Source organism: Capricornis sumatraensis, chromosome 5 (assembly GCF_032405125.1).
Source record: "Capricornis sumatraensis isolate serow.1 chromosome 5, serow.2, whole genome shotgun sequence".
Taxonomy (NCBI): domain Eukaryota; kingdom Metazoa; phylum Chordata; class Mammalia; order Artiodactyla; family Bovidae; genus Capricornis; species Capricornis sumatraensis.
In genome coordinates, this window is record NC_091073.1 from 100518537 (window position 1) to 100530871 (window position 12335).

A 12335-nucleotide genomic window follows, 5' to 3' on the forward strand; every position below is an offset into this window, starting at 1 on the left:
GGCCTCCCAAGGGCAGAAGGGCCAGGCTGGTGCACTGGTCTGGATGGGGCCCCCGGGGCCACGATCCTACCTCCTGAGCAGCAGCTTGGGGTGGTTCTTGCTCTCCAGGTTCTTGTCAATGAGGTCGGCCAGCAGCTGCTTCAGCACGTCAGTGGCGTACTCCAGCTTGCTCTGCAGCACCGTCATGATGAGCGAGGCCACGTTGCCACGATCGCGCATGGAAAAGCTGCGCTGAGACTCCAGCGTGCGGATGAAGGACAGCAGGAACACCTTGTTGTTGATGAGCTGAGCGAAGAGCTTCAGGCCTTTCTCCACACGCTCCTGCCGGTAGCCCGGGACCTGAAGGGGAGACCCAGGGGTGCAGGAGTCTTGATCGCCTCCCACAACGGGATGAGGCAGGCCGAGCCCCAGGGATGCCCCAAGGGGTTGGCTGTGCCCAGTGTGGAACCTCCCAACCTCCCATTCACTCACAACAGGGCACATGGCTGATGCCACCAAGTCCTTATCTAGAGCCAGGCACTATACTAGGTGCCTACCTAACCCGTGTCACAGCCCACGAGCCAGGTCACTGTCTCCAGAGACAGGGAGAATGTCATCGTTAGTACGGAGTTGAGGAGGGGGCCCCTCACCAACAGAGACCACCATCATAGCCCCCGGTGACTCCAGGTCATGCCAGGTGACTCCAGGGTGTGGGGGCTTCTGATCCCTGCCCCCTGGCTGGGGGATCACCGAACCTGGGCCTTCGGCTGACCCAGTGCTGACCCATCTCTGATGCTGGTGTTCCTGCTGACAGATCAGTGGCCTCAGAGTCAGGACTTCTGGGCTCCACAGGCACTCTAACACCCCCATGCCATGGAAGCTTGGGCAAGTCCCTTTACTTCTCTGGGGCCCAAGTTCATTCACTTGCAAAAAGGGGAAGCTTAAGCCCGAGAGCCTCTCAGGCACTGCCTAACTCTAGCATTTGTCGTCTTCCTAGGAATTCCTTCTGAGACCTTGCTCCATGCTGGGGAGGAGGAGGAAGAGGGTTTTATCTTCCTGCCTGCATCTTCTGTCCATTTGGGAGATCCGTGCAAGGGTGTCCCATCCACTCAGCAAACACGAGCTAGCAACTGAGCCAGGCATGGGAGTGGCAGCTCTGAGCTGCATGAGGTCAGGCACGGTGGTACCATGCGTCATGCCCCAAATCAGAAATGGCCAGAGGTCGGGCAACAATAAGAGACCCCGAGGAACTGTCGTACATTTACCCAGGGATGTGCTTCAGGGCGACAGGGATGAAGGGCCTATTGCCACTCACAACAACAGGAATGACTCTTGTAAACATATTGAGAGAAAAAAGTCAGGTGGAAAAGAGAGCAGACTGTGTAATACCATTTAAACCCAGATTTAAATAAAACAATTAAAATTCTTCAGTAATGGAAGAAAAAGGGTTTTCTGGGCAGTGGCTGCGCCTGGAAAGGGCTCAGGGGAACTTTTGGAGACTGTAAAGTTCTGCTTCTCAGTCTGTGCGCTGCTTGACGGCTGTGTTCACTTGGGGAAAACGCGCTGAGCTGTGTTCTGATAATTTGTGCATTGCTCTGTCCATATGTGTGTGTGTGTGTGTTAGTCGCTCAGTCGTGTCTGACTCTTTGCGACCCCATGGACTGTAGCCCACTAGGCTCCTTTGCCCGTGGAATTCTCCGGGCAAGAATGCTGGAATAGGTAGCCATTCTCTTCTCCAGGGGATCTTCCAGACCCAGGGATTGAACCCGGGTCTCTCGCATTGCAGGCAGATTCTTTACTGTCTGAGCCACCGGGGAAGCTTTCTGTCTCTATGCTTCCATGAAAATAGAAAGTTCATTTAAGAAATGAAGCATAGCTGCTTCTCTGGAAGGAAGCACTGGGGGCAGGAGGCACCTTTTGGAGGTGCCTTTGAAGCCTGTCTCGAAGGATATGTCCCCTACCCCTGGGGGTGGGGAGGGCAGATGTGCCAGGTCCTTGGGAAGGAGTGTTGTGTAAGGAGCAGTAAAGGACACAGTTTCAGCATCCGTCTAGCTAGCATTAACTCCATCACAGCCACTTATGAACTGCAGAACCCTTAGGAGATTCAGTTCCTTTATCAGTGACAAGGAGGTACCACAGCTAATATGTATACAGATCTTCTCTATGCCAAGCACGGTTCCTCATACTGTAGAAATACTGACCATGTAATCCACACAACTGCCTACGAGGCAGGGGCCCTTATTACCCCAGAGCCCCATGAGGATAAGGAACTTTCCAAGATCCCAAGACAGAAACGTGTCAGAGCTGGGCCACGAAGTGGGCAGCAGCACAGTGTCCTTCCCCTTCCCGGGGCTTCTGAAAGCGCTGAACAAGGAATGTGAAAACCCTTGGCATGACCGCAGTCCGGTTATTGAGTGCATGCTGCTTCCCTCTAGAGATTTTAAACTGGACGGAGGTGGCCAGAGAAACCCTGTTGCCAAGGTCCACAAAGCTGGCGGATGTAGAGCTGTGAAGTTCCTGCCGCTCATTTATGGTGCCGCCCTGGTTCTGGGCTCAGGGCTTGGTGCTGGCTGAAGCAGAGTCCAGTCAGACCCAGGCCTTGCCCTCCAATCGTCAGCCAGGAGTCATGCAGTCCCTTCGGTGGGGGAACCCCTGACCCCTGAACTCTGCAGAGAAGCACGGGCACAGAACTCCTGCTGCCTGGCATCAGAAGCTCACATAGGTCAGGAGCAGGCGGGTTTCCAAATTGGGTCCATTTGCATTTCCTTTGCCACTGTGCTGATACATGGAGGGCTGGTAGCTCTCCGGTCAGTTCAGGAGAGATGGGAACTCTCCAGAGCCAGGGCGGTGCTGGCTAAGGCCCTCTGGAATTCATCCTGGCTCTCAGCATAGCCCCTCTTGGCAACCCTCCCGTTTCCCAAGGTCTCCAACCTCAGTTTAGCTCTGGCCTGGCTCTTTGAGTCCCACACTCCACGGGGGCTCTTGAGGGAAGGGCAAGGGGAACACAGCCACCTCGCTGTGCCGTCAGGCAGGGCCACAGTCTGTCCACTGTCTGTCTGTCTCCTGCTGACCCCCGCCCCAAGACAGCCCCTCCCACACATGTGTGCACGTTGGACCCCTCAGAACAACATCTCTCTAATTTGTCCTGATAATGAGAGATAACGCCGTTTCTCAGGCTCCTGCATTGTGCTAAGGACAGTCCTGGTACATTGCACACATCGGTCAAACAAAGCCCTCTCATAACCTTGCGAGGGTGAGTCGCGACCCCCTGATAGCCGCCTCTCAGGGAAGCCACTGTGGTTTCTCAAGGCCAGGCAGCTGGTGGAGGGCAGGGCTGCATTGCCAAACCCCAGCTTCTCTGGCTACTAGTCCCTGGCCATCCTCTGATTCTTGGCCAGTGTATCCTACCCCTGGGCCTTGGGGGGTGGTGACGGACAGCCAGCTCCAAGTCCCCCCATGCTGGGCCTCCTGGAGCTCAGGTGCCATCGGAGGAGGACAGGGGCGCCAAGCACAGGGGAGGAGGGGGAGGAGGCGGGGGAATGGCTCTGGACTCCCTGCCCTGGCTGCATGCTCCTTCCAGGCAACAGGGCCAGGGCCCTGGGCAGGAAGATTCATCAAAATGACCTGCAGAGAAAGAGCATCCCCGTAGCAGCCAGCATATGGAATCAGAGAGACTAACAGACTCGCACACGGAGGAAGGCTCTGTCACCTCTGGGCTCTTCTGCCTCATCTATAAAATGAGAATATGAGTGCCTATGTCATAATGTTTTATGAACATTAAATAAGATAATGTATGTAAAGTGCTTGGCACACACAGAACGCACTTAAACAGCAGCAGCTTTATTACCCGCCCCTCCTCCCTTGGCTGTTTTCACTGATCCATCGTACCTAATGCATTGGCACAGTGTCCAGGGGCAGAAAGCAGGCATTTTCTCCCCAATTTTATGAAGAGCAGAAGGAAGTGAAGTATCTTGGTGAAAAGTATCCAGAACAATTCCCCTCTGTAACGTGCCGCCCCCACCTCCTAAGCAAATGGCACGCTGAAACAAGAGTTTCTTTATTCACCAGATGGTTCGATAATTTAGTTGAAGTCTGTAAGAATAAAACTGGATAGTAAATTTTAATTGTAACCCAATAGGTTAGAGTTTAGGAGGCAAGGATAGATGGAAAACAAGGTGTGCGATTACTGTTTGCTCTGTGTCTTTAAAGGATTGCTGTGTAACCAGTGTCTGGGCAGCCCCTTATCCGAATGCCTGGACTGCACTCCAATTGTCATAAAAGACAGGGCCTGGTGGCCTGGCCTCCGGGACGGCCTGAAGCCAGAGGACCCCATCTTCTTCACAAGCACCGACCATTCATGCCCATCCCAGCACCTGAGAAGGTGGAAACCCTGCTTTAGGTTAGTCGGTGGCTTCCCTGGGAATGTTTCCAAACCTGGAAAACCAACAGGGAGAAACGAATCCAGAAGCAGGGAGATGCTGGAAACAAATGAGAAAAGAGGGATCCATATGAGATCTCTGGACAATGCATAGGAGGCTGGATCTCACATAGCCCCAGGCTAACGTGGAGCGGTAAAAGGCAATTTCTGTCTGCAAGAAATCAATGAATGAGTTTAATGGAAATGAGAAACTCCTGTGGTCTACATATAGGACCCAAAAGATGGAAGCAGGGGCTTCAGCTGATATTCGTACCCTCATTTTCATCGCCGCATTATTCACACTGGCCCAAGTACCACTGACAGAAGAATGGATAAACATAATGTGGTTTTTACACACAACAGGCTATTATTCAGCCTTGAAAGGAAAGAAATTCTATCACACGGTACAACACGGGTGAACCTTGACAACATTTTACTAAGAGAAAAAACTAGTCACAGAAGGACAAATACTCTATGATCCCAACTGTACGAGATATGGGCTTCCCTGATAGCTCAGTTGGTAAAGAGTCTGCCTGCCAAGCAGGAGACCCCAGTTTGATTCCTGGGTAGCAGAGATCCGATGGAGAAGGGATAGGCTACCCACTCCAGTATTCTTGGGCTTCCCTTGTGGCTCCGCTGGTGAAGAATCCACCTGCAATGTGGGAGACCTGGGTTCGATCCCTGGGTTGGGAAGATCCCCTGCAGAAGGGAAAGGCTATACCCACTCCAGTATTCTGGCTTGGAAAATTCCATGGACTGCATAGTCCATGCGTGGAGAAGGCAATGGCAACCCACTCCGGTACTCTTGCCTGGGAAATCCCATGGATGGAGGAGCCTGGTAGGCTGCAGTCCATGGGGTCGCTAGGAGTCGGACATGACTGAGCGACTTTGCTTTCACTTTTTACTTTCATGCATTGGAGAAGGAAATGACAACCCACTCCAGTGTTCTTGCCTGGAGGATTCCAGGGACGGGGGAGCCTGGTGGGCTGCCGTCTCTGGGGTCGCACAGAGTCGGACACAACTGAAGCGACTTAGCAGCAGCAGCAGCAGCATAGTCCATGCGGTCACAAAGAGTCAGACATGATTGAGCAACTTTCACTTTCATATGAGGTATTCAGAGTAGTCAAGTTCATAGAGACACAAAGTAGAAGGGTGGCTGCCAGAGACTGGGAGAGGGGGATGGGGAGTTAGTTTTCAATGCGTACAGAGATTTAGGCGGGGAAGATGAAACAGTTCTGGAGATAGATGGTGATGATGGTTGCACAATCATGTGAGTGAACTTTATGCTACTGAATTGTACACTTAAAAATGGTTGAAATGATAAATTTTATGTTACATATATATTGCCAGAAGTTTTACAAGTCTGTGTGACCTGCCTGATTCAGAGCCCATGCCTGACAATTAGCCATCTCCTGGTCTCTGCCTCAGGTAGATCAGTGAAGCTGGCTGTTAACTCCTTCCTAAGCAGGAGGGTAGGACCAGAAAGTCTCCCCTCATGATAAAGGCAAGGACAAGACAGAAGCCTCAGGTTGGAGGGGAGATTTTAAGGTGCCCCATGAGGAGCAAGGCTATGGCAGGACATGAGGTGACTTGTAACTGGGGGCCAGAGGAATGGTCTCAGGCATAGATGGGGTATCCACCCAGAGAGCATCCAGGGAGTCACACAGGCTGGTCAGGTCATTGGCAGAATCCAGCAGCCCTGATTCTCAGAGGCTTTATTCTGCAGCCCTCCATGGACAGAGTTCATTCCACAGCCCCTGACAGATGGGTGTGTGTGGGGCGGGGTGGGGTGGGGGCGCGTCAGGGACTACTGGTGGTGCAGCCCAGGACGTGCCCTCCTGTGCGTCCAGCCTGTAGGTTGGGTGGTGTCCCCATGAAGTGAAGTACAGTTCAGTGCTCTGGACTGTACTGAACAAGGACTCCTGAAGCTTTCTGGGCAGAGGAAGGAGTCTGCTGCCATTCATTCTGCAGCCCCAGAAGCCTCTGTTTAGGGGGTGCCCCTCTGCAGGGGGACAAGGCAGGAAGGGCCAGGGCAGTGCACAGTGGGGGAGGGAGCTGGCTCCATGCTTCGTGGCCTGGGGTGGGTGTGAGGAGGCCCAGAGTTTCTGTCTGTTGAGCCCAGCTTGCTGGGTAGGGCTAGTGGACTGTGCACCTTGCTGAGGATTAAGGCTAGGACTTGCACACCAGCATCTCTTGGAAAACTAGCTCTCAAGGAAAGGCACGAGGAAGTGCTGCTGGGTAAGGATGCCACCAGCTTTCAGCAAAGGGCTGGGTACAGTTCAAAAAGGCAATGGGAGGGGATCATTAGGATTCCGGTCCTGAGCAAACAGGGCTGCTCCGGACAGTGAGGCAGGCTGTGCACTGCACAATTCCAGGAAGTGCTGCATATGATCAGTGCTCTCTGGAGCAGTGCCGTGTTCGATTGCACCACCACCCACAACATCCTGTCGGGGGATGAGCCCTGAAACTCCCCTCCACCACCTGGAGCAGCCCTTCGGCATGTACTGCTCTTGGGTGATTCCAGCACCAAGCCAGCCCTGACAATCCAAACATCTCCAGAGGGACTTCCTTGGTGGTCCAGTGGTTAAGACTTTGCCTTCCAATGCAGGGGATGCGGGTGTGATCCCTGGTTGGGGAGCTAAGATCTCACCTGCTTCATGGCCAAAAAAACAAACATAAAACAGAAGCAATGTTGTAACAAATTCAATAATGATTTTAACAATGGTCCACATCAAAAATCTTAAAACAACTAAACAAAATATTTACGGAGGTGCAAGGGCAGGTGGGAAAGACATGAGATGGGTCAAATGAGGAATAAGATCATACACAGCACGTGGCATGCTTTATAATCTGGGCCATAGGACCGGTCAGGAAAGCAGTGTGGAGTGAGTAAGCATCCATAAGAAAACACCTTGTGTGGAAGAAGGCTGTGCCCCAGCCCTGCTCCAAAGTATTCAGGCTGTCCTCCAGGGATGCTGCTTAGAAGTGGTCTCAGCAAATCTAACTTAAAAGTTAAATGCTTAAGGGAAATCTACTTGGAATTTCGAGCTAGTGAAAAAGAAATAATTTTATATATGCGTCCGAGTTGAATTCTTATTTTGAGGGGTATGGGCATGTTCAAACACAACTTCCCTTCCTAGGACTGCCATTTCTACCCTATTTCAAACAGACATACATTCATCTAGTCAAATCATTCAGCAGTTCCTGCAGGCCTACTATGTGCTGAGCACTCTTGCTGGAAGACACAATAGATAAATAAGGTATGCAAGACAAAGATGTGAAAGGTATGGAAGACAAAGTTAAATAAGGTATGCACAGTCCACACAAAAGTCACACACACACACACACACACACATTGACACACACACTCCTACACACACACGCTCCTGTGCTTCATTCCACAATCAAGTCAGAGAAACACGTGGGCCCTGAGCACTGGGGACTTGTGTTTCCTGAAGGGGACACAGCTTCTGTGGCTCCTTGGAGAACCCATGCAGACATTCCCACGGGGGTCAGCACCTGCTTAACCGTGCAATTCAAGTGACAGGTCTGTTTCTAGGTTATGGACAATATAAACACGGAATTAGTTTTATCTTGCATGCCGCTCTGGCTGACGATTTTTGATCCATCCAAAGAAGTCTCCAGAGCCGTAAACCATGACATGGACATAGTCTCTCAGAAGCCAAGTGCGCAGCCTCGTCCTGAAGAATATAGACTCTGGAGTTTACCTGTGGACTCAAGTCCCAGCCCCACTCCCTCCCCACTGTGTGATCTTAGTTTCATCACCTGTGAAATGGGTGTGCCTGCTTCTGAGGGCTCCTGGGAGGTTACATCAATGTGTATGTGTAAAGTACTGAAAACCGGTCCAGGATATTAGTCAGCAGTCAACTCAGGGCAATTATTCCATAGGATTACGACTTTGCCCTGGTTTCCTCATTTATATGTTTCACTTTTCTCTGGTGTTTATCTTTATAAGTCATTCCAAATCCCTTTCAGAACAAAGCGTAATATGAATATATGCATAAGCCAGACACCACACTAGACAGTAAGTGGGATAAAATGTTCACAGGATGAGGTCCCTGCTGGTACAAAGGCAGTTACGTTCTTATCACTCACGTTCCCACCTCCCTCCTGAGCACGGCAGTTATCTTTTCCACATTTATTTATTGAGCACCAACTAAGTGGTGAAGTCTCTTATACTGTGGTTTCTTAAACAAGGGTTCACAAGCCCCCTACATTGTTGGCAAGATTTCCTGCTTCTGTGTACGTGGACAATTTTTGTCAGGGAGAGAAGGTCTTTGGCTTCCATCTAATTCTCAGGGGATCCACAGTCCCTTAAGACCCAAAGCCCTACTCTCACCTCTGCTCTGAGATCCCTTTCGTCCCAAGGGACAGACGGGCACCACAAGGTCTTGTCCCCTCCCTGGCCTCAGCTGACCCTCCTCTGAATGCGGTGGCTGGACTTGGTCACCAGTGTCTCTCTCTGCACTGACACTGTGACGGGAAAGGACTCGACCACGGCGACTGCTTCTCACCTCGAGGTCCCGGAGGACGGGGTGGTCTTCGATTCCCGGGAACAGCACCCGCATGGTGTAGGTTCTGTAGTCCAGGAAGGGAATCCCGGCTCCGTCAAGGTCACTGGTCAACTCGTGGATGTCCGTCTGCAGCTCGGCAAAGGCTGGCACAGAGACAAGCTCGTGAGACTGCTGCGTGGGGCCAGCTCAAGAGGGGCTCTGCCTTGCAACACTCAGAACCCTCTCCCAGGCCCCTGAGACCTGCACGATGGACCACAGTAGTGCAGGAATAAGGAGGGGCTGTTTAATGTAGCCAAGGTGAACAATATAGGAACGAGGGAAAGATGCACAACGAAGAAGTTTGTCTTGGGCCACATCCCTTCAAAACATGACTGGGGGCCAGAAGGTCCACAGATCTGCACTGTTGCTGGGGCCACGAGGGCCTCCCACTCTGAAGACAAGGGCTTTGGCTCCTGCAGAATACATGGAGGGGTCCGGGGGTGTGGAAGGACACGGGGAGTGAGGGAGAGGTCCCAGTGATAGTCTGCTCTGGATTCTGCGCTTTACAGTGGATTTCCTTATAGGAGTTAGGAATGACTTCTTCCAAAGTCCCAGTTCTTGGCCTCGCAGATTACCCGAGCCATCAGATCACCAAATGGGGCCAGATGAAGGCTCTGCCCAACTGATACATCCCTCCTGGATAAACACACAGGGCCTCACTTTGTCTTTTCTTGCTCAAGGTGATGCTACCCAGTGGTCAGTCGTAATCTTCAGATGGGAACCACTGTCTGTGGGGACAGCCCAGACCTCTAGACAGTTCTGAGCTGCAAGACTAACCCCCATGGCCCCTTGAGAAAGTTCCGTACATGGACCCATTATCACACAGCTGTGTGATCACCCTCTGTCCTGGGTACAGCCCTCCTCCCCAGGAGGCTGTCAGAGGTAATGTGCTTGGTCCATCCTGCCTCTATCTTCTCCCTCAGCACGTGCAAATGCACTCATACACACATGCACGCACGCACACACACACACACACCCCAAACCAAGATGGATTAAAATACAGGTGCAAAGAACAGGCAGTGGACGTTGATTAGGCAATGCTTCTTTCTGTTCATACAGACAAAAGTATGAAAGAAACGCTTTGTGAGCTCAGAAGGAATTCACAAGCCCAGTGTGGGTCCAGGGCCCTTGAAATGCCAGTCCTGTGCCCAGTGGGCTCTGCTGATGACATGATCATAACACAGCTGCCCAGGCACTGTCAGTGGGCCCCACTGGCCCCCAGAAGTGCTGACTTCCTGCCTGTGACCCTGGAGCTCAGAGCCTTGAGGATACCAATGCTTCTTGCTTGACAAAACAACAGGGAGGTCCCAGAACCCCTCAGAAGTTACTGTAGACCCCTTCAATGTTGCTCTCTCTCTGTACCCCTGGTCACACTGACACAGGGAGCAGGGAGACCCTTGCCAAGAAAAGTGATTCAGAAGGCAGAGCAACCCTAACACAATTGAATGGAACCTGCACCAATATGTGTGAGCTTACACCAATGTGTGTGAAAGGGGAGTCAGTAAGCCTTTCTGGGAAGTACTGTCACCAAAAGCCCTGATGAGCACACATGTGTGTGCCGAGTGAGGAACACACGTGTGTGTGTCTGTCTGTGGAAATGTGTGTGTGCATGGGCATGAGTGTAAAAGTGTGTGAGGGCATGAGTGACCACCTGAGTACTGAGTGTCTGTACACGTGTGTGTACACACATATGTGTGTTTATACAACCAAAGGTCAGGCCAGAATGAGGGCCCAGGCCTGGCCTCTTCTGAGTCTGTGTGTGGGTGATGGCCTGGCTCATTGTCAAGTGTTCGGGAGGCTGCCTTCCCTGGACCCAGTTTGCCCTTTCAGTATTTAAGAGCCGGCTCTGGGCATGCCTGAAAATACCTTTAAGGCCAATCTTATGTGTCCTTTGCTCTATCACCTCCTCCCACCAACGAGAGATAGCCCTCTCCTGAGCCAGAGGCCACTGTATGACGGCTAATTCCTCCTTCTTCAGAATGTTTTCCAATAGGAACTCAGCTTCACACTCTCCTTGTGCCCCCCTCCCAGTTGGGGGGCTCAGCTGGCAGGAGGAGAAGGAGGCGGTTGGCTTTTTATAGGTCTGCAGTTTTCCTTCAAGTCACCGAGTGCCTCCAATATTCAAAGCCTCACGCCTGGCACACATAAAAGAGATTCTAATCACTACACCTAATTAGAGGGAAGAGTACATTGCGGAGAAAAAAATTAAGCAGCATAAATATAATAAAAGGCGGTAATTAACAGTCCCACAAGGCGGATGCTGTGTTGACAGCTGAGGATGTGGAGAGAGGGTGGAAGAGGTCCGCTTCCCCATCCGAGAACCATGGCCTCCCTGGTGGGGATGCCGGAGCCCCAGGTACAGGCTGAGCACTCCATGTAGAAAGCTCCACAAAGAAGCAGCCTAGACCCTTGCGGGGTGGCTCACAAATGATATCCTGGGGGTGACGAGAGTCTGACTCCTAAATTTCCTTCTTGGATTTAGTGTGGCTGATTGCACTTCATGGTGGTGTTGGTAATTTTTTTTTAAAAAATATAAGCTGTGAAATACTCTTTCCTCTAAATCTCAGATCAGCCCTCCAGCCTTACGTTCCTTCTGAAGGAAGAGAGCTCAAGATTGCTTGAGTGTGTCATGGCAAGACACCCACGGGTCTCCCTGAGAAGAGAGTGTGAAAGCCATCCCAGCCAGGATCCTGGGCTGGAGACGGCTCTGGCGCTAGTGTGAGTCGCTCAGCCGAGTCCGACTCTTTGCGACCCCATGAACTGTAACCCGCCAGGCTCCTTTGTCCGTGGAATTCTTCAAGCAGGAATACTGGAGTGGGTAGCCATTCCCTTCTCCATGGAATCGAACCTGGGTTTCCTGCATTGCAGGCAGATTCTGTACTGTCTGAGCCACCAAGGAGGCCTAGAAATGGCTCTAGTGGGGTTTGAAATGATCCCTACCTGGCTTGAGGTAGAGGTCCTGGAGGCAGGAGACCCAGGCCTAGCACTGCCCACTGCTGCCGGTGTGTGAGATGTGCACACACACATACGCGCACACATGCCTGACTCCCCACCACTCCATACCTTCCTTGCACTCCAGGGCCACGCGGGACTCCAGGTTGTCCATCTGCATTTGCAGCCGCTTCAGAGTCAGGTCACTCTCGCGGGACTTGCGCTTGTAGGCGATGAGCACGGCCACGATGAAGATGATAAGGAGGCCGCCGGCCACGGCGATGCTGACAATGGCAGGCAGGCTGAGCGGGCTGTCCGGGGCTATGTACACCATCCCTGGGGAGTACTCCATGCCACCGACTCGGGCCTGGCGGAGACACGCCGGGGGAGAGGGAGCTGGGTGTGGGGACAGAGCATCCCAGGGAACAGATCCA

General features: G+C 52.2%; 1 protein-coding gene across 3 annotated transcripts in view; it reads right to left on the bottom strand.

The window, feature by feature from the left end:
- The window catches only part of PLXNA4 (plexin A4), a 410799-nt gene that overhangs the window by 42340 nt on the left and 356124 nt on the right, over positions 1 to 12335 (bottom strand). For 2 of the 3 annotated variants that reach the window (XM_068972632.1, XM_068972633.1), the window contains 3 exons: positions 12034 to 12268; positions 8932 to 9074; positions 71 to 339 (listed from right to left, as the gene is read on the bottom strand). In XM_068972632.1, coding sequence (XP_068828733.1) covers positions 71 to 339; positions 8932 to 9074; positions 12034 to 12268 — 647 coding nt within the window. Of the gene's footprint in view, positions 1 to 70; positions 340 to 1884; positions 1894 to 8931; positions 9075 to 12033; positions 12269 to 12335 lie in introns of all 3 variants that reach the window. The other variant, XM_068972634.1, reaches the window with a different exon arrangement.